Genomic DNA, 20,710 nt, shown 5'->3' on the forward strand with positions numbered 1-20,710 from the left:
AGAGGTAGAGTGACTTCATCACTGATCATCTCCTGTCAGACAGAGAGACAAACGTTGGCAGCTTGAACAGAAACAGAAAGTATTTCTGGAACTTAAGTTTCAGAATGCCTTGGCACAGCTGTACCCGTAAAAAGAAAATCCGGAATGAAAAAAAACATCCATTAAATAAGTAATAAATCTTCTGAAGGCGGGTTCGAAATTCATGTGTGTTTCCGGAACATTTATTAGTTCCATAATTTTGGCCAGAAACAATCTTTTGAGAGGTGTCTGTTATGTTTGAGCAGTCATTTCCTTTAACAGTTCCAAAGCCTTCATGTTTGGTGAGAGTTCAAGTCTCCAGACAACTGTACCCAATAAAACAATTCACGATAAGGCCATGATAAGGCGAAAGTACTGCAGATGCAGGCACAATTAAAATTTTCAGAGCCATGAAATATGTTCAACAGCTATAAGTGCAACATAGGGTGGCCAGGGAAATGTCGTTACATATTCAAGGTGTTCCCTTTGCATTGAGAATGAGGCTCATCCAGTCGCACAGGAAAAGATAAGAATCAGTGCAGAGGCATTCCTGCCCTTGATGATAAGGTAATTTCCATAACTCACTGCATTCTGTATCTATCGATAGGTTAAGGAACACGTACATGTAAAATGAAACTGAAACATTTCTAGTGATTATGCAGAATTACATGACCATTATCAATTATGGATAAAAGCTCTTTTTTGGAAACCGCATGCTTGTTTGTGCAAGACGGTCTTTCTCCATTTGGCACCTTGTGAACCAGCATTTAGAGTTTTCGGCAAGACGTGCTGCCAGGAACAAAGAAGATTTGTCAGCGGCCTTTCCATAAGTCATTAAACCCCTTTTTTATGAAGTGGGGTTTAGCATGGGGCTGAACATGTCAACCAACCTTAAACCATCCCATACCCTGGGCAATGCAATCACTAATTGCGCATCGCCCTATGGAGCTACCTGCCACAGTCCTCACACTGGCAAGGTCTGGATTCATTCAAAGACCATGGGACTCATCTATGCACCTGTGTGTTGCCAACAAGCTGCCCATCACATGGATGACATCATAAAGTACTCACTTTCATCTCCGTCAAATAACTCTTATTTCTGAACTTCTTTCTTTACATATGTGGAATTGTCTGACCAGAGTTGTGTTTCAAAAACCATGCCTACAGCGCACTAAATATTGTTGGTTTCGTCAACAGCAGCAGTACCTGCTGAAAGCACATAAAGAACATGGAGAATACACTGCACTGGAGTGTAGTACTTCAGAAACATACCTGCATAAAATGAAGAAGGACTTCAAGCCGTACCTCATTCTATTGAAGAGGTGAAAGGTGAAAGGGAAAGTGCACTTTCTGGGAATGAGGATATTTATTTCCAGGCAATGGACTGAATTGCAGGGCATTGCTTGTGAATACCGCTATTCTAATAGGTTACGTGTTGTTTTTACCATTTGTGTAATAAAATGCAAAGAATATATTTGTCTTTAGGAAGGATGGGTGGTCCAATATGGGTCAATATCGAGGGCCCCTCTCTCCTGAATGGTTGGTCATTCCGGTCAATCAAACTACATTCCAATACTCTCTTATATGCAGGTTAACATGCATAAGAAAGTTTGTTAAAATCTAAGGGGAAGACAGAAAGTGATCGATTTCTGACGGAATCCCCCCTGGTCATTTTTACACAGACTTTACCCAAACCTTGGGAGTATCTGCCTGGTACACAATGCAGGTGACCACCACAATTAGTCAACAGTCTGCACTGTAACCGCATATTCATTGTATTATTTCAAATCCAATGCGCTGGGAGTACAGAGCCAAAGCAACTAAAATTGTGTCACTGTCCAAATACTTATGGACTGTATGTGAAGCTGCATAGCGTAGCACACTGTGAGGGACTGTGAGGGAGCCACCCCAGGGAGAAGTCCAGCACACAGTACAATATCCACAGTATGTTTTACTTCAATTCTAATATAGTTTGTATTAGTCCACTCTGGCGAAAATGAACTTCGTAAGAGTCGATTTAACACTAGCATTTTACTGTAGAAGCAGCAGAGCAACATTCATTAACATTGCAGAGCCACTCTCAAATGGCTATTGGCAGGAGCATGATCTCAATGTCACTGACAACCAATCAAAAAACTTGATGAAAGCTAAATACCTTACAGTATTTTAAAAAATAAAAATAGGAAGGAGTGTCGTCATGTTTGCTACTAAACAACTATGCCAACAATACACTATTCAGAGCTTTGCATTCTAAACTAGCTGAGAATCAACTTCTGTCCACAGAAAAAAGCATAAACAGATACATTACATACAGATAGCACCCTATACACAGTAAATCCACATTAAGGGCAATACACCAACAGTAATATTTCTTTTGGCACCGTCACATCTTCCCAGTGTTGTGTTCACAGTTATTTGTGGCTCGCACGAACTGTTGTCGCCACGGTGGCCAAGCCGTCGGGAAGGCACCGCGAAACTTGGGAACTGGGGGGGCGGGCAGACTTGGCTCCTCCCTCTCCGCTGACCTACATAGGGGGCCCGTGTCACATGGTGCGATGCAGATGTGCACACTTCCTCCGGCGACACCGCTGCCAGATTTATAAACCTTTGATGATCTTAGGCGGTGTACATGTTTACATATGGGCCCCTTTTTACATCAGAATATTTACTCAACTAAATAGGTAATTTCGGACTTCTAACGATCAAGAGAGGAATTGCAGAACCACAACACCGTTTATCCCTCCCCCTTCTCAGTGAATACGCTGGCATTGAACCCCCTAGCCGATAGCCATCATACTAAGCTTCCTCTCTCCGCCTGCAAGCGGTGCCCGAGGTGCGAGACTGGAATCCCAACTGTGCCGGAGACCAACTGTGGCCTGTAGCCGAGGGTTAGAGAGGGTTCCGTTGGCCAGGGTCCCAGTCTCATCGCCCTCTGCCGATTGCTGCCCGCGGTCTGCAGGCATAAGGCTGCGGATATGAAGAGCCCCGCTCCAAGACTGATATCTGTGAACGCGTTGCTCGGGGGCTGCAGTGTGAAAAGATGAAAAGCAGCTGGTGACATCACATGCTTGTCTATACTCTCCTGCATGAAAAATGGAGGCTAAATAAATAAATAAAAAGTCTCCAAGTGGGACTACAGTTCAAAATATCCAAAAAGCTCAGAGGCGGAGGTTACTCAAGGAGAAAAATAGTGAAAAATCCGGAATATTTAGCACATGAGATGAAAAGATCCCTTTGCCTTTCCCAATGAACTACTACCAGAACTCGTTTCCCCTCTGAGCAAGATGTCAGATCACTTTTCGCTACATTTATGCTACATTAACAATATTTGCCTACTTCAGCGGTCTCTCGAGCAACAGGACCGGAAAAGGTGCAACTACAAATCGGATCGGAGCAATTAGCCAAGCGCAACTGCGGCGAGAACACGCAATTCGATTTGCGTCTCCAAACACAAATTGGCCATCTGTATTCCTTCATAAGGATGAAACAGGACATGGATACGTTCCCTTATCGTATAAATCGGATAACAAACAAGCAGAGACCGCTGGGCCGATCATCCAGTAAAGGCACCATTCTCATTCCCATGCATGGACAGGCCCAACAGCCCAGAGATCAAATTTCAACCATGCCAATGCTGACTATGGCTAGAGCAGGGTGACACCAAATTGCTGGCAGCCGGGGGTTAGGAAGAGCTCAGAGGGTAGGGATCCACATTTTGTCCTTCTCTGGCGACGACCACAGGTCGATGGACACCCACGGCCTGCTGGCCAAAGCAGCACATGAAGCTACCTCCTCCAACTCGCATGTGTGAGAGATTTGCGGCAGTGTGACAGGAAGTGGCGTTTGACATTGCGTGCTTTGGAGGTGAACGCGTTGGTGAAATCCAGAGCTACGAGCACTGATATACGATTGGCCATTCCAAATTGTGGAGAAGAGCTGGGTGGCTGGGGGGGGGAGAGGGGGGGATAACTGATGTTCCCATCTGCTTAGGAGGCTTGGCAAAGTTCATGTTCATGCTGGCCCTATGCCAGAAATATGCTCCAAAACAAATATGTTGAATGGAAACTCTTGAAATGCATAGAACAAAATCCTTAAAAAATTAATGGTAGTTTTACTTAGTATAGTGGACTTTTCCAGTGAACTTTCTTTTTGAACTACCCGGAAAAAAACCCAGGCTTTTGCTTTCAGAGGTTAACTGACCCAGAAGGAACCCCTACCGTTGCTCCTTTGTCTGAAAGTGTGCTGACGGGGCACAAAAGAGGAGAATTAACACATTATATATATCACATTAGCAGCCCGGACTAGTTCGGGTGACTGAAATGCGCTCAGACGCAGAGCGCTACATCACAAAAGCAATCCCGGGCTTGTTACGGGGATTGAATGAAGCGCGGTCAGACAGCTCTCCACGCAGGGCTCACACCAACCAAAGCGGAGAGGAACACTCGACACGCCAAGCGAACAATTCCCCGTCCCCTTCTCTACGCCGAGATATCAGTGCGGCTTTCTCCCCTCCCCGCACAACCGCCGCCACTCATTGGTCGCCACGGAGATGCAGTGCCGAGCTGCCAATCAGACGGCGGCGCAGCGGGAGAACAATGATAAGCCGGGTAGCAGTTTGCTCTCCAAATCGCTTTTGATTGACCCAGTTTACTCGACTGAAAATGTACACGTCATCATCAGCTGCCGGTGAGTCAATCTCCAGGAAACCCAGTTGACCATTTTTACGAGTACACTTTAAACTAATGAATGCAAATCATATAAACATATGAAAGAAAAGTGCAGCTCCTTTGCCTAATTAAAAAAAATCCTAATCTTACACAGTGGCCATGAGCCACAGTTAGACCACATCTCTCTTACACAGTGGCCATGAGCCACAGTTAGACCACATCTCATCGTCACACATGAAGCCTGACTACCATTCTGCTATACAACCAGTGGATTTATTAAAAGAAAAAAATGTAATTAATGAATTAAATTAAATTTAAAAAAACCTCTTACAAAGCATTAAGCCCAGACCACATCAAAACTTGGACAGCTGATAAGTGGGGAATGGCAAGTTTTTCTAACTTACAGAATAAAAACAATCTTGTCGATCACATAGACTCGCACTGAATCTCTGATGACACAAGCAGACCGTATGTGTTCCAAAACCTGGTAGTTCACAAGCAGCACGTGGAAAGAATGCATAATAACTGCTGATGTCATTGGTGGATTAGGACTTGAGAAATGTTGAAAATGTTTCAAGCTGGCAGTCACAGTGTCCTTGGAAGAAACATTATTTCCACCGAATACCTAACCAGACCGCAGTGGTTTCTAAAACACCCTCACGCATCCTGAGAAACACAGAGTGTTTACCACTCACATGTTTACCACACATACCCACCGCTACAAACTACAGGGGGAAACCCCAAGGCACTTCTGCAAATGCAACACGACATGCAGGTGCACTGAATCTCTGAATTACGTACGCTGTGCAAACCCCATAAGACCAGCAGCCTCAATCAGAAGAGCCATCAGTCATCGATAAAAGCACCCATTCTCCGGGCCGTGAACCCACGCACGGTGTACGGTCTAGAGTTTCACCATACCGCCCGCGGCCGTGGTTCCGTCTCGCTGGAAGGGGGGGGGGGGGGGGTTGGGGGGAAGAGGAGGTACGGACCTGGTTCTGGGGGAGCGGGGGCTGGGTCTGCCCATCCGGAGCCTGGCCCTGGCTATCGTTCCCTCCCACAGGGGAGCCACGGGTCGTGGCCGTCATGCTCGACACGGGGCAGATCTTTGCAATCTTGTCCGCTTATGTCGCTGGCTCTAGGGACGAGATCACTGCCTCCTCGGGGATAGCGGAGAGCCGGCACACATCTGTATACGAACGCAGCACCTGGAGCACTGGGCGATTTGCAGAGACCATTGCATAACCTGCAAGACAAAAGGAAAAAACGAGAGTAAGCCATGAGATGGCCCAGGCCACCATTTAGGTCCAGTGTATTTCCAGTCTCATTAGTACAGCTGTCCCAACACCTCTTAGGCCTAGCTTCATTCTCATTCTCCCTTACGCTCATTACTTAGATCCAGCTTTCATATCATTCACACTTTGTACAACTCCGAGCCTCTCCGGGATAGTACCATTCACACTGTGTACAGCTCAGAGCCTCTCCGGGATAGCAACATTCACACTGTGTACAGCTCAGAGCGACTTGGCCATCGGATCGTTCACGTTATTCAGCCCAAAACCACTGAGGTCTAGTTTCCATGTCATCCCCATATGGCCCAGCTCAGAACCACAGACGTCTAGTATCATTCTCACTTCGCACATATCAGCACCACTGAGGTCTAGTTTTAGTGTTATACTCACTCTGTACAGCTCAGAGCCACTTAGGCCAAGTGTCTGACACTCACTTTGTACAGCTAGTTTCAGAATCATTCACACTTTGTACAGTTCAGATTGAGTTGGCCAAAGGATCATTCCCTTTGTACAGCCCAGACCCATTGGGGTTTAGTTTTAGTGTCATTCTCATTGTGCACAGATCAGAAGGTTTAGAAACTTTCAGTCTCATTCACACATTGCACTGCTCAGAGACCCTTAGGCCTAGTTTTAGTGTCATGGTTGTTTCAGGAGATGCTTTCAAAACAACATAAGAATGCAAAGAAGGTTTTATTCAAATTTAAAATGGCATAATTTTCAAGAAACAAAAAAAGTGTTCGTTCTCAAAGCTTAGCAGAAATCTAAAACATTCACAACAAACTGCCTTAGGCGAGGACCTCCATGAGCAGGTTCAGAGGTAGGCTATGACAATGATTTACAGGGTTAATATAGGCCTAAAAACTAAATTAAAAGCTGCAGTGAAAGTGACATTTTTTTCCCCCTCAGTCGTTCTCTGCCAAAGGGCAGGCAAAGAAAAGCCCTCAAGACTATCGAGCCCAAAACTTTAGAGCAGGGTTTCTGCTGCTTCAGTTTTCTGCATTATTTTGCCGTGAAGCCATTTTTCACAGTGCTCGCCTACATTGGGTCCCTCATTAGGCTTGGAGACACAGTGTGCAGTCTCAGTGTGGTAGTCAACATAATAGAATGCGATTTTTCACTGCCACCTGCACAGCCAAATACAATATGATTTTTAATTGCCACCTAAATATTGCCATTAGCAAAATTAAAACCTGGCACTTAAAGAGCCCCCCCCCCCCCCCCCCAAAGTTAATGAAGCACAAGGCTATTTCTTTATAGACTTATACTTACACATTTTAATTATTTTTACACTGCCAAGATAATCTTATGATTTTGGGACTGGTCTTTTGGACATGGCGTAGTGCAGGGATCATAAAATCTGGCCCTCGAATCCAAATCGGGTCCTGGTTCTCTTTTCCCTCCCTTCTCCCTTCAATCAGTGCTACTGATTGGCCAGACTTCACTCCCAGGAAAAGAGAGGGGAGAAAACCAGCAGGTCTTGGCCCTTGAGGACCATGATTTGAGGAACAGGGGTGAAGTGTATGTAGGCCATATGGAGATTTACTTCTTTCCTTCTCAATGCTAAACCAGTGCGGCAATTTCCTTGAGCACAGCAGGCTCAGGTGCAACCGCAAACGGTACCAACTGAACATTATTTGATCATAATTATATTTATAATAATACTTATTGGTAGGAAAAACAATCCTTACATATGTAAAAACCACTGTGCACGTTTGTTTGGAGTTGCTGAAAGTGTTTTCTTCTGCTTTAAAAGGCTCACATGCATCAGCGTTCTCTTCCTGGTTTGAGTATCTAAAACACCCACAAACCAAATTTGCAACGAGCAGTGACGTGATTCTTTTGAAAAGTCCCTAACCCCTCCCCCTCTGCGGTCAGTTTTCTGTTTTAATATGGAGAGCAGTGATAAAGGGAGATAATATAACAGTGAAGGAGAGGGACCTAGGAGCAAAATAACCAGTAAATAACTTACTAATTTAGAAGATCCAAAGGGTTCTCAAAAGGCTTTTGGCTCGGTCTCGAAGAAGCAGATTATGTGGGCGCAGAGGTTTATATTTAGCAATGTCATCCGATAATTATGCGAAAACATGCGTCATTGTTTTACGAACAGCTTGGAAAAATAGTAGGCTGATCCTAAAATATGTGAACTATGACCAATTTTTAAAAATATAATTATATCTTTTTTACTTATCAGTATGAACACAAAGCAAATGCTGAGGACGATATGAAAAGTTTAAAAACATGAAAAATAACCAATTACGGCGAATGCCATATCCAGCCTCAGCAGGTTGTCAGGAACCTCTCCAAAGAGACACATATCACACATTGCACTGCAGTTGAAAACTGGAAGAACAAAAACTGAATACTCCACAAACCGAACTCACAATAACACAATAATAGATCAATGAAAGATCAAAACGAGCCCACTCACCCCCTGGGAAACTGAAGTTAGAAACATGAATTCTTTGTTAATAAGGCATCTAGCTCTCAGGCCGGCGTCTCAATATGTCATAACTATCAAATATTGTGCTCTCGATCCTATTACAGTTCTGAGTCTGATTTACTGGAAGGACTAAGTCATATGGTTACGTAACTGGCCCAAGAATGGACAAGCCGCGTCAGACCTCCAGTTAGCGTACTTGAAATGACGGTCTTCACATCAAAAGGAATTTTTTATTTTCGACTTAGAAATGTATTAAACTAACATCTCTCACCCCTGAATTTTAGACTTGAGTGACCACAAGCTTTTATTATGTGACAGCAAGAAGGTCAAAGGCCTGGAGGATGAGTGTTATGGTGAAAACAAATGAAACTGGCATAGCAGGAGGATACATTTTTGCAGCAATTTTTCCAACCGCCATTATCCCCTTCATATATGCCACCTCATATGGCAGATTTCTTGTATTCATCTTCAACAAAACAATCCAGAATAAAAAAAACTTCACTGCCTCACTTTTATTATATCAGGCATTAGATTTGCAATTATACCCACCGATACTTATCTCTGTCATAATTCACCACAAAGCAGACACATCAGTCATAATTAGTACAGTACTACACCACTAAATGAACTTTGCTGGACAAGCTGCCCAAATGATCCGATGGATCGAATTGTGAAGCTGTCTGTTTATCAGAAACTTAGAAACTAGAGATTTCATCGCATAAAAAGACTGCCTTGACAAATTGAAAACGTATATGGAAACGGAACCAACATATTAAAAGAAAGTTACAATCTCTTTAAAAGGGCCACATGAAACAGCTTTCCCTTGCTGGTTTTAGTATCTGAAACATCCATAAAACCTTCGCAAAGAGCAGGGACATAGTTTATATTATTTATTTATTTTAAACCCTGCCCCCAGAGCAGCCCCGAGACCAAAGGTCAGGACTCTGCATCATTTTGCGACGTCATCCGATAATTATGCAAAAAACATATGTCATGTCACAAGGGAAATAATTTTAGGAACAGCTCGGATAAATAGCACTTTGTCTGTAAAATATGCATACTTTAACCAAAATGTAATTAAAAAAAAATTTGAATCATTAAGGAACAAAAATCCAAAGCACCAAGATGAAATGAAAAGCTGAAACACAGGAAAACTATGCATGTGGGCGTTTAAGTGCTGAAACTCCATCTTATTTTCAATGGCCAGAAGAGGGGTGGGCTGCAGTGTCTGCCAGTTCTCCGTGCGTTTCAGCACCAGTGACTCATTGTTGACTGGCTAAGAATCCACATACCTTGTTCCCGAGGCCTTAATTGGCAGCTGATTGAAAGGAAACCACAAATACCTGCAGACACTGAGGCCGCCCACGGTTGAATAAAGAGCCCGTTTTCCAACGGAACAAGGTGGACTCACAGACCGGCTGGCTCATTACGCCGGCCGGTCACTAGATTGTCTGCCATGTCCTTCCCCAGTCAGCCTTATTAACTGGCTGAGATTGTTTGACACCATAACCTCCCTTATGTTCCAAATTGCAGGCTGGGCAGCACCAGCCAGTTCAAATCCGGTTGCAAATCGCTATGTTTAGATTAACCGCTCCTAAAATCTGTGCCAGCGTTTTGGCATGCGCCATTATGTAAAGGCTCTTAACGACTTGGGTGTCACTGAATAACAAAATCACATTTTACTCCAAGAGCCTCAAGTGGTTTTACTCAAAGAAGGAGTGTCAAAATGGCTGTTGCCGACTTCGACAGAGATACCGGTCAGGTTAGTGCGCTCTGCGGCAGACGCGCGGAGATGACGTAATCCCGGCATTTTATAGGAGTTTGGGATATTAAGCTGTCCATTGTGAGCAGCTGACTCTGACAGTCTCAGGAAAACAACATGGGCAGACGAGTCGTAGGCTGACACGAATGGATGGCTCTGTTAAATTGAAAAACTTATCCATTGGAAAATAAACAATTCCCTCCCCCTATTCGAAGTATCTTAATAATGGGTCAACAGTGAAAAAGGGAAGATTTATCAAGCACCTTAATGAAATGAACACTCAGTAATCATCATACATATACATATATAAGAGCTTCTTTAAAAAAAAAAATATATATATATATATATATATATACACACATTTCTTTTCTTTTTTTTCTTTTTTTTAAGAAGCTCTTGCATGGCTGGTTTTAATACTGCTCCTCCACTTTACTGAAACATAAGTATTTGGACAGTGATACATTTTTTTGTTGTTTTTGCTCTATACCCCAGCAAACAAAAAGTTGAAATAAAACAAAAATTATATATATAACAACGGCTACAATTCCAACACTGTTCACCCAATATGGAACGTTAAGGCTACAAGTCTGCACTATAACCACAGTAACGTGTCACTGACAAAATACTTACTGTACAGTATGTCAGAATTTATAGCTGCCATGCATCTAAAAACATCACTGGGATGTGTTCTCAAAGGTGGGAAAACAAATTGGACAGATGGGCGGGCATGCATGCACTAAACCACAATTAAAAGAATACCATTGCCAGATATCAGCTGTAGGTATGCTACGATGAAAAAAGAAAAGCCGTGAATGTGTGATCGAAGCTTCTGCCTTACAATACAGCATTTCTGTGAGCAACATGGAATTGTGTCACAAAAGATGTTAGTGAGGGAGGAAAAGGTCACACATCAAGACAATCACTTGAGAGGTAACAGACAGGTTCAGGGTTCAGTTTGCCATTTTCTTTTCAACACTTCATCCCAAGCACTTGAACGGTGTCAGCTTAATTAAAGGGGTTAGGCCACAGGTATTATATTGTCTTCATTTCTGGTCAATATTTGACAGAATGATTACATGACACAATTGCCATGGTTGAAAATACAAAATAAAAAAAATGTAAAACCACGTATAATTTTGCAACCAAATTAATCTGAGTATATGTACATTAGGAGAACAAAATAGGCCTATATGTTAGGGTCATTTTTTTCTGTATCAGCTTTTGGGGACCTACCTCCTACAGTTTAAGCTATACATAACAAATGCTGCCTAACTGTGCTTTGAGCAGTCCGTAGAGGCACGGACAGCTTAACTATTATAATAAACTATTTGAATAAAAAAATGTAAAAAATTGTTATATACACACTGAGTAAATTGCTAAAATGGATAGAAATATAGATACAATTAATTATTGGGAGCAATGCAAAATGTAAACACCAGAAATATTAGTCATTCTACAAAATTGGATGATGGATAAATATAGGTTAGTATCTTTACCCTAAACAAAAATGTGTTCTTGCGAGTGTCACTGTAATTGTGCAGCCGACAGACATGGCTGATGAGGGGTTGCCCGTGAGGGGCTGACTGAACCCACGGATAACCCCATTCCCTCTCTGCTGCCATACTGGATGCACAGATTAGCTGGAACCAAACAAACTTCGGGCAAAATATGAGACCATTTGAGAAACTTATTATTAAGGCTAAATGGTAAACTGCTCCCAAGCAAACCGCTTCTCAAAAGCACTGTGCACCAACTCTTGGTGAAGGCAATTTAATTCTTTTTTTTTGGCAATGTACAATTTAAAATGCTATTGACGTTCCTGGCAACACACCAATTTAAATGCTTTTAGCAAGCTGCAACACATTTCCAAGAATTCTAGTCAAATCATTTGTCCTAATTTTGCCAAGCAGTTTTCTATCCCTTTACAGAGCCAGAAAATGACAGCTGCACACCGACTGGACTCTAATGCCTGAACTTCACATTACAGTAACTTTGTCATGCATCACCACTTCCTGTTTCCTCCTGGCATTCTGCAAGACTAGCTAGCTATTTATAGGAACAATACGGTCCACATTTATTGTTTGGAAAGTTGTTAATGTTGTTTTCCTACCTTAATGTACAGTTGTAAAAACTATAATGCACCACTGCTTTATAAGATACACTCAGTGACAACTTTATTGGGTATTTGTAAGACTTTTTTTAAGACATATTGCTCTTCTGCTGCAGTAGCCGATCCCTTTCAAGGTTCAACGAGTTGCGTGGTCAGAGATGCTCTTCTGCTTACCACTAATGCATGGTTAATGACGCCTACCTGTCAGCTTAAAGCAGTCTGGCCATTCTCCTCTGAACTCTCTCATTAACAAGGTGTTTTTATAACCGAACTGTCACTCAGTGGATGCTTCTTGTTTTGTTTTTTTTCCTCACACCATTCTCTGTTAACTAAGGAGATCAGCAATTGAGATGAAATACTCAAACCACCCCATCTGGAATCAACAGACATCTCTTTGCTTACAAACTAAAGATTTACAGCACTCTGTTATGCCTGGATTTATGTTCTCTCTGCACCGTCATTGGCTATGTTGGAAACCGCATACTACTCATATTAAAATTCAAACCAATTTCATTGAAATGTAGAACGAGTAGGATGCAGTTGCAAACACGGCCACTTTCTTTAGGCAATTGTGTGTAAATGAGGGGAGATTTGTAACTGATTAAGTCACATGACTACCTGCCATTAGGACTATATGATGCCACCTGGAATGACTGTTTGTTCAATGCTGATGGAGGCTGCATAGTTGAAACATCCACACATATTTTGCATTGCTGCCGATACAATTAAAAATACATATTCAATAGTGCTGGGTTTCCATTGCTTTCTGGACTGCATATTTCCATATTTCTATCATTCTGAGCCGGGGACCAAGTAAAGTTTTTGGAGTTGTGAGTTGAGCACACTGTATTCTAATCAATTGTGAAATAGAGCACCTGACAGTCTGTCTCAAATAAATAACCTTGCAACCAAATATTGAAAACTGCATAAAAATACTTTGATACCAGCCCCGAAATCACCCTAAGCTGATTTCCAACTAGAATATGTCCACTTGCGCTACTTAACCTGAAAAATATTCAGTAGTTCACTTTAAAGGAGCCATTCAAATGGAAGAGATTGGAGATTTGACAGGTTTTCTAGAGGTCTGCTGATACAATAGACCTCAGAGGGGCAAGATGTGGCAAATTTACATTTGAAGAACTCAACAGTGACGTCTCTTTGCAAATACACAATGACACGTTTACTCACAGACATCCACAGACCTTTATGTGCCATTTTTTCGAAAACTGTGCTAACTGTGTACATCTACGCTAAGTCTCAACCAAAGCACGTCAGTATTCTGGGCGTCAGTGTTAACATCGTTTTAAAACATGTCAACAATGTTGACAGGCACTGCACCCCGTGGTACACTATCACTCATGTTGACGTTATACCTCACTTGTCAAAGTTTGTGGATGGAATTGAATCGCCATTAGTCAGGGTTACTGCAATGGAAGAGAAATCAAAGCACACTCTGGAATGTGTATTTCTTTTCACTGCGACACCAGGCTATGTTCAGCTCAGTCACACATACATTTCTAATAAAAGCAATCTGTTGAAAGTAAACATGTAAGCCTAAAGCCAAAAGTTAGTCAACTTAAAACAAACTTTTCAAAATGCTTCAAACATATCTTAATAATTTGGTTACGAGCCGCGGTGGCGCAACAGGCTAAGACGCAGCAGACTCGCGGTTGCAGTTCGCTGCAGTTGCACACCGGGGACCGGGGTTCGATTCTCGGTCCTGCCAAAAGCCAAGTTTGGCCGGCTCACGTGGAGCAGCAATAATTGGCTCGCTGCTCCAGAGGGAGGGTTAGTAGATAGGCGCACAAACAAGCACCTCGGGCGCCTCGGAATCACGGTTACAGCTTGGGAGGCGAGACGGCTTGAAGAAGGCGTGTCGCTCTCCCGTTGGCCGCCGAGGGACGGGGTGTGGGCCGTGTATCTAATACTGGCTCTAATTGAATCAGACGGGGTCCAATTGGCTACCAAATTGGGAGAAAAAGAAAAAAAAAAATATATATATATATATATCGGATAAAAATAATTTTAAAAAATTAATAAAATAAAAAAAATAATAATAATTTGGTTACAACTGATGGGGAGAAAAATAAAAAATAAAAAAGAGAATGAGGGAGCTCCATGAAGGTTTTATGGCATTTTCACACATAGTCCTATACCAAGTCATCGTGATACTGTGCAGCACTGCAAAGCTATTCATTTTCTATAATTGAGGAATTTCGAAGGAAGGAAGGAAGTTTTTCGCCTAGCTTATGGGAGTCACTGCCTGGGATTTTAGTGAGAACGACAGAGGCTATTCACGAGGTGCAAAAAATGCAAAATGTAAGAACGGCAGAGAAAATGTGTATTCTACCATTTCCAACTGCTAGGAATACTGAAGTGTGGGAAATATGTCCCATGTTGAGCTGGGCGATATGGCCTCAAATCAATATTATGATCATTTGATACATTTACCTCGATAACCTTGATTACCTAATAAACACACAATACTTTTTGTGGTTAAAAAACAACACAACTACCATCACAGCTTCCTGACAATAAAGGCAAGCTTGCAGGCACCTCATCTTATCGCTATGTATTACAAGCATATTTAGGAAATCATTCAGCTAAACAAAGTTTAAACATTTAATATTATAATTAGTTATTTAACACACACTAACAAATTAACAATTAGCACATTTAAATGTAAGATTATTATTATTATTATTATTATCTATGAGGAACATATTGCACAATGCACATACAAACTCAATCTAAGTGTCTCAAATCTTACACAGTACATAAACATAAATATTCAATCAAATATAACAGAATATAAGCCATCTAGCTACATTCAAATACAATTCAGCAGCTAATGAGGGCATAAAACTACATGCTTTCTAGCGTCACTGACTGGAGATGACTAACATGAGCTGCAAATATCACATTCTCTCATCTTAACTTTAATACTCATACTGTGACAAGGCATTACAGCCCACTGTAGCTTAAATGGATAGTTCACACAGCGCAAGTTGAGCAACAGTTTTCTCACAAATAAGTTTTAAAACGTTTTTATCGAACATACCGACATTAGCAAAAGTAGGTTGGTTGGGGATACGTTGATAACTATTCATTTTCAATTAATTGTCCAGCTCTATTCCTATGTGCAAGAAGCTTCTGAGCCTGAAAGCAACAGCCCCTCAAAAATTCTAAAACTCCACCACTAAGAATTTTAGGATTATGTTTGTTTTATATCCCAAAAAACATTTCACAGATAATATTCTCAAGGATGTGTACAAAGTCAGTCAAGTTCGACTGATCAAAAAAATCATCAAATCCTGACTTCAAAGTAATGAGATTTAAACAAGTAACATACACCATTCCAGTGCAGTGCAGTGAATGATCTCATTTCCAGACATCTGAGGAGTTGAAATTCAAAGTCCTTAGTACCTCCTGTGGCCTTGGATTTGCTGAGGAATCAAAAATGAGTGACTACCCCCCCCCCAGTTTCTCTTTTTGGCTAAGCTATGACTAAGAATTTAATAAGAACTCGCACTCAAATCACTTGCACTGAAGAACCTGCACTCACTGGTTAGCGAGAACATGCCCTTTACACACCATCTCCCAGATGTATACAATATAACAAAAATAACAAATAAACACATACAGTATATCTACCAGCATAAAATAACCAGCCTACATTTACTGTTCTGAAGAAACAATATGGTGATGTGAAACACTACCCTTTGCTGCTAATCTAGTTCATACCACAACCGACTATCCGCTCCAAAATCATACAATCCCACAGCAAGGCTATCGTGGGAGGCACAGACAACTGATGAGCATTAGCCACGTTTCCACTTGGGGCTACAGGCCAGGAAATCATAGGAAACTGAAACCCAGGAACTCTAGCCAACAACTTAAGCACGCACTCAGGAAGCCCCAGTCTTTTTCTGTGTTTGGGAATGCGAGCTCCGTCCTTTGACGTCAGACAAGAACCCACCCAGGACGAGGTGAGACATAGGAGCATTTTAGTGACAATATGGTATATAAGTTGAAGTAGTCAAATTGTAAAACGCATAAAATACAGAATTTTGAAACAAGAGAAACGTCAAAATGTTCCAGTTGTGTTATAAATTCCCCTGAGCTTGAGTGATCAGTGATGTCTTTTGTGAGAAATAACATGAGTTCTACAGACCAAAAATAGCTAACAAGCTAATGAGTATTCCTGATTGCCCTGGTAGGCTATATGACTTTGGATGGGAAGATTACAAGGATCAAATAAAAACATTTAAAGTGATCACACAGCAACATTGGCCAAGCTAGCTAGTCATGCAAGCCTGCCAATCAACTGATGATCACACTTGTAAGAAAGAGCGCTCATATAAATAAATGTCTGACAATACCTAGAGAATGGTAATTGAAACTGCCTTCCATTATCACCCTTTTCAAAAGAAAGTTGAAAATAAAATTATGATTCCGCTACAAAATTATAAAAGGGTCATTCCATGAAAAATCAACCATAGATGTGGGAGCTGATGACTCCAATTTTGTGTAAATTTTGTGTAAAAATTGTTTTTTATACATTCAATAAAGAACACCCAATACATTAGCCTCATTGGATTGGTCATTTTAGAGATATTGGCTCTTAAATAAGGAGTAGGTGGCACATAAAAAAGAACCAATATCTCTAGAATGACAAATCAAATGAGGCCAATGTTCTGATGTTCTTTATTGAGTATACAGTGCCCTCCATCCATAATATTTGGGACAAAAACCCATTGTGTCTTGATTTGCCACAATTTTAGATTTGGAATCACGCAATTAACATGTGGTTTCTAGTTGGTTTCACCATGTAGAAAAATCTGCATTTATACGTAGTATAAACAATTACTGCAGTTTATCAACTTGAGGACCAAAGTTGTGCCAATGAAAGCCATTGTGAGACTGAGAAACAAGAATAAAACGGTTAGATACATCAGTCAAACCATTGGCTTACCGAAATTAACTGTTTGGAACATAATTAAGAAGAGAGCACTGGTGAGCTTACTAAGGGCCTGGCAGGCCAAGGAAGACCTCCACAGCTGACAACAGAATAACTCTCTCCATAATAAAGAAAAATACCCAAACACCTGTCTGACAGAAACACTCTTCAGGAGTCAGTTGTGGATTTGTCAATGACCACTGTCCGCAGAAGACTTCATGAACAGAAATACAGGCGACCCTGCAAGATGCAAACCAGTGGTTAGCCGCAAAAACAGAATGGCCAGGTTTAGGAAGGTTACAGTTTGCCCAGAAGTATTTAAAAGAGCTACCACAGTTCTGGAAAAAGGTCTTGTGGACAGATTAGAGGGAGATTAACATATCAGAGTGATTGGCAAAAGCAAATCACAGAGGAGAGAAGGAACTGCCCATGATCCAAAGCATAGCCCCTCATCCGTGAAACAAGGTGGTAGGGGTGTTATGACCTGGGCATGTATGGCTGCCAAAGGCACTGGCTCACTTATCTTCTCGCATGATATAACTGCTGATGGTAATTCTGAAGTGTATAGCTACATCCCATCTGCTCAAGTTCAATGCCTTAAAACCCATTGGTAGTTAATTCTACAGCAAGACAATGATCCCAAACATGCTGCTAAAGCAATACAGCCCTGGTAGAGCATCACAGAAGACACCCAGCAACTGCTGATGTCCATGAATTGCAGATTTCAACCAATCGTTGCGTGCAAAGGATATGCAACAAAATACTAAACATGAATACTCTCATTCACAAATCGCTGTGTGCCAAACATTACGGAGCCCTGAATTGTGTGTGTGTGTGTGTGTGTGTGTGCTCTAATTTATACATGGTGAATCCAAAATGCATAAATATGCCCTTTGTTAAAATCTGACAATGTGCACTTATATCCACATGTGATTTTTTTTGTGGAGTACAGAGGCAAATACATTATGGATACATACATTTGTCCAAAACATTATGGATTCAATATCTACTCCAACTAAGCTCTTGCCTCTTGGTCAAGGAGCAGAAGTAAGGGTTAAAGGCCCAAATGAGAAATGAAGACTAAGTTGCATTAACCAACTGTTCTATCCAGCTCATATTGAGAAAACTGGATTATCATTTTCAAATATTACATTTTTCATGTGAATTACCTGAGTAGTAATGATTTCAAGATGTGCTAGTATGAAAGCAAAAGCAATGAGCATTGCTGCAATTCCCACAGGAACTCTATTCGGGAAGCTAGTTTAACAAAGAACTGTGGTCAAGTTTAAATCTGATATTTTATGATTCATTCATTTATGGTAGTGAAATTCAGGAATTAACATTGCAAACGGTCATCAGTACTCAGAAAAATAGCTGAACAGAGAAATACATGACTTAATCCAAGTCTTTTATCTGGAAGAAGCACCAAGCATGATATGTAAATATTTATTGTGCCATATCAATTCAAGGTTTGAGCATGGTTAACATGAGCATTTTGGATTCTTTTTAAAAACATTAGAGTTTCTGTGGATGTTTTCGATTGTGTCCGTTTTTGTGTGAAATTAAGGATACGTTATACATTTATCAAAGTTTCTGAAGACCTGCCGACTTTACAAAGTCTGGTACAGGGCATTACGAGTTTGGAGCTTCGTGTAAATAAAAAATGATTTAAAACAACGCCGAGCTAAGCAGTTTGTACAATTACATTATTCTTTGCAACACAAAAACATACATTAAAAAATGAAATCACATCAAAAACAACAGAAAGGGAACGCTCCCTTGTAGAGTGGTCAGGCTTGTCCTTCTTGCAAATAATGATCTTAAAAGTTGCGTTTTCAAGCATACATATAAAAAAAACATTTGCTACGTAACTTCAAAATCACTTTGAAACAATATTACATATTAAGTCCTGCATGGTTTGTGCAAAGTGATTAGCTAACGTCAATGTGGCTAACGTTATTTTATAAAACGGTAGTTTTACATATTAAGTCCTGCATGGGTGGTGCCAAGTTATTAGCTAACGTCAATGTGGCTAACGTTATTTTATAAAACGGTAGTCAGCAAGGGCAACGAATGCATTCGGATGAAGTGAATGCTATGCGTTCATATTAACTGACACTAGCGAACCAAACAGTTTTACATAGCCAGCTACCTTTTCAAATGAAGAGAAAAGTCGATCTCACGTTTCACTGTCATATCCTGATTTCATCTTCCCTAAATAATGGCATGCAAGGAAGCCAAGTACAGACAAAACGAGAATACCCATCGGTATTCGACATAGCTATGATCGATCAGATGGCCAGCTAACGTTCGTGTGGCAAGTTAAATTGGCATAAAGGTCATTTCGCAAACTTGCTAGTTAGCGAGGTAAGTGTTGGTAACTTAGTAAACGGTTAATTTCCCTCCGTCATGATACCCAATATCTACGTTAGCTTGAAGTTATTGGCAGATAGCTGGTAGCTTGCCATTTAAGGGGGGGGGGGGAACTGAAATACCACCCAGCTGATAGCAGTCAGAATATGGCTTATGACATGACATAGCTTATAGTTAGCCATCTAGTCTACCTACTTAAATTACACGTTCAAGTAGAGCCAGGTATCTTGCTAGCTAAAGTTATTTGCGACGGAGCTATCAAGCTAGCTAACGTTAGTTCTTCTACTGGCCCAGAGGCCTTCATGAACATATCGTAGTCATAGTTGGCTAGCTAGCTAACGTTACCGACCAACCAACATAGATACCCATTGAGGCAAGCTAACAGCTGAACAGACAAGGAAAATAGTTTGTCAATCTAGAAAGCTGTGTTGCGATAACGTTACACCCCTCATCTCGACGGAGTTCCTTTCTTTAGACAAGGACAGGAATAGACTAGCTAGCTAGCTATCGACGTTAGCTAGCTAACCAGTGAACACTGATCACATACATGAAATGCTTTTGTCCTGTATAGAAAGCAGAACTATTGCAAGTCAGCTATGATAACTTATGCAATGCTCGATCTAAAACACAAGAGTAACGTTAACTTACTTGCCTGCACGTTATCTAAAAATGTTTCATTCAAATGAGCTTAGCTCCAATGTATTGGGCATATTTTGTCTGGTATTGGGAAATTATGGTACAAACGTATTTGGTTGCTAGGTAGCTAGCCAACTTCTCGCTCTCTCGGAAATGGAAAAGCAAACTAGCTTGTTAGCTAGCTAACATCTAACGTTAGCTTGGTAAGCTAACATGCATATGGGCGTTTCCGGTATGTAACAGTTTAGGTTTTATTTGGGTTGACAAACGTCTTGCTCCATTACATTAGCTAACTAACGTTGCTACTGTATCATACTTTACCTCTGGTTAGCGTTAACACACTCCCAATAAAAATCAACAAGGCCACAGTTTCCAGCGTAGCGTTACTCCTCAATCTAGGCCTGCTATTGCTAGCTAGCCCCTACTTTCCACCATCCCTCCACCTCAGTAAT

The 20,710-nt window shown here is 41.3% G+C and overlaps 1 protein-coding gene across 14 annotated transcripts in view; it reads right to left on the minus strand.

The window, feature by feature from the left end:
- The window catches only part of LOC133125293 (probable ubiquitin carboxyl-terminal hydrolase FAF-X), a 67,160-nt gene that overhangs the window by 45,171 nt on the left and 1,279 nt on the right, over positions 1-20,710 (minus strand). For 12 of the 14 annotated variants that reach the window (XM_061237112.1, XM_061237111.1, XM_061237106.1 and 9 more), the window contains exon 2: positions 5,678-5,931. In XM_061237112.1, the coding sequence (XP_061093096.1) occupies positions 5,678-5,773 (96 nt within the window). In that variant the 5' untranslated portion in view covers positions 5,774-5,931. Of the gene's footprint in view, positions 1-5,677; positions 5,932-17,397; positions 17,490-20,579; positions 20,700-20,710 lie in introns of those variants that run through there. The other 2 variants (XM_061237100.1, XM_061237099.1) reach the window with 2 other exon arrangements.

The sequence above is a fragment of the Conger conger genome, chromosome 3 (assembly GCF_963514075.1).
Source record: "Conger conger chromosome 3, fConCon1.1, whole genome shotgun sequence".
In the NCBI taxonomy this organism is placed as follows: domain Eukaryota; kingdom Metazoa; phylum Chordata; class Actinopteri; order Anguilliformes; family Congridae; genus Conger; species Conger conger.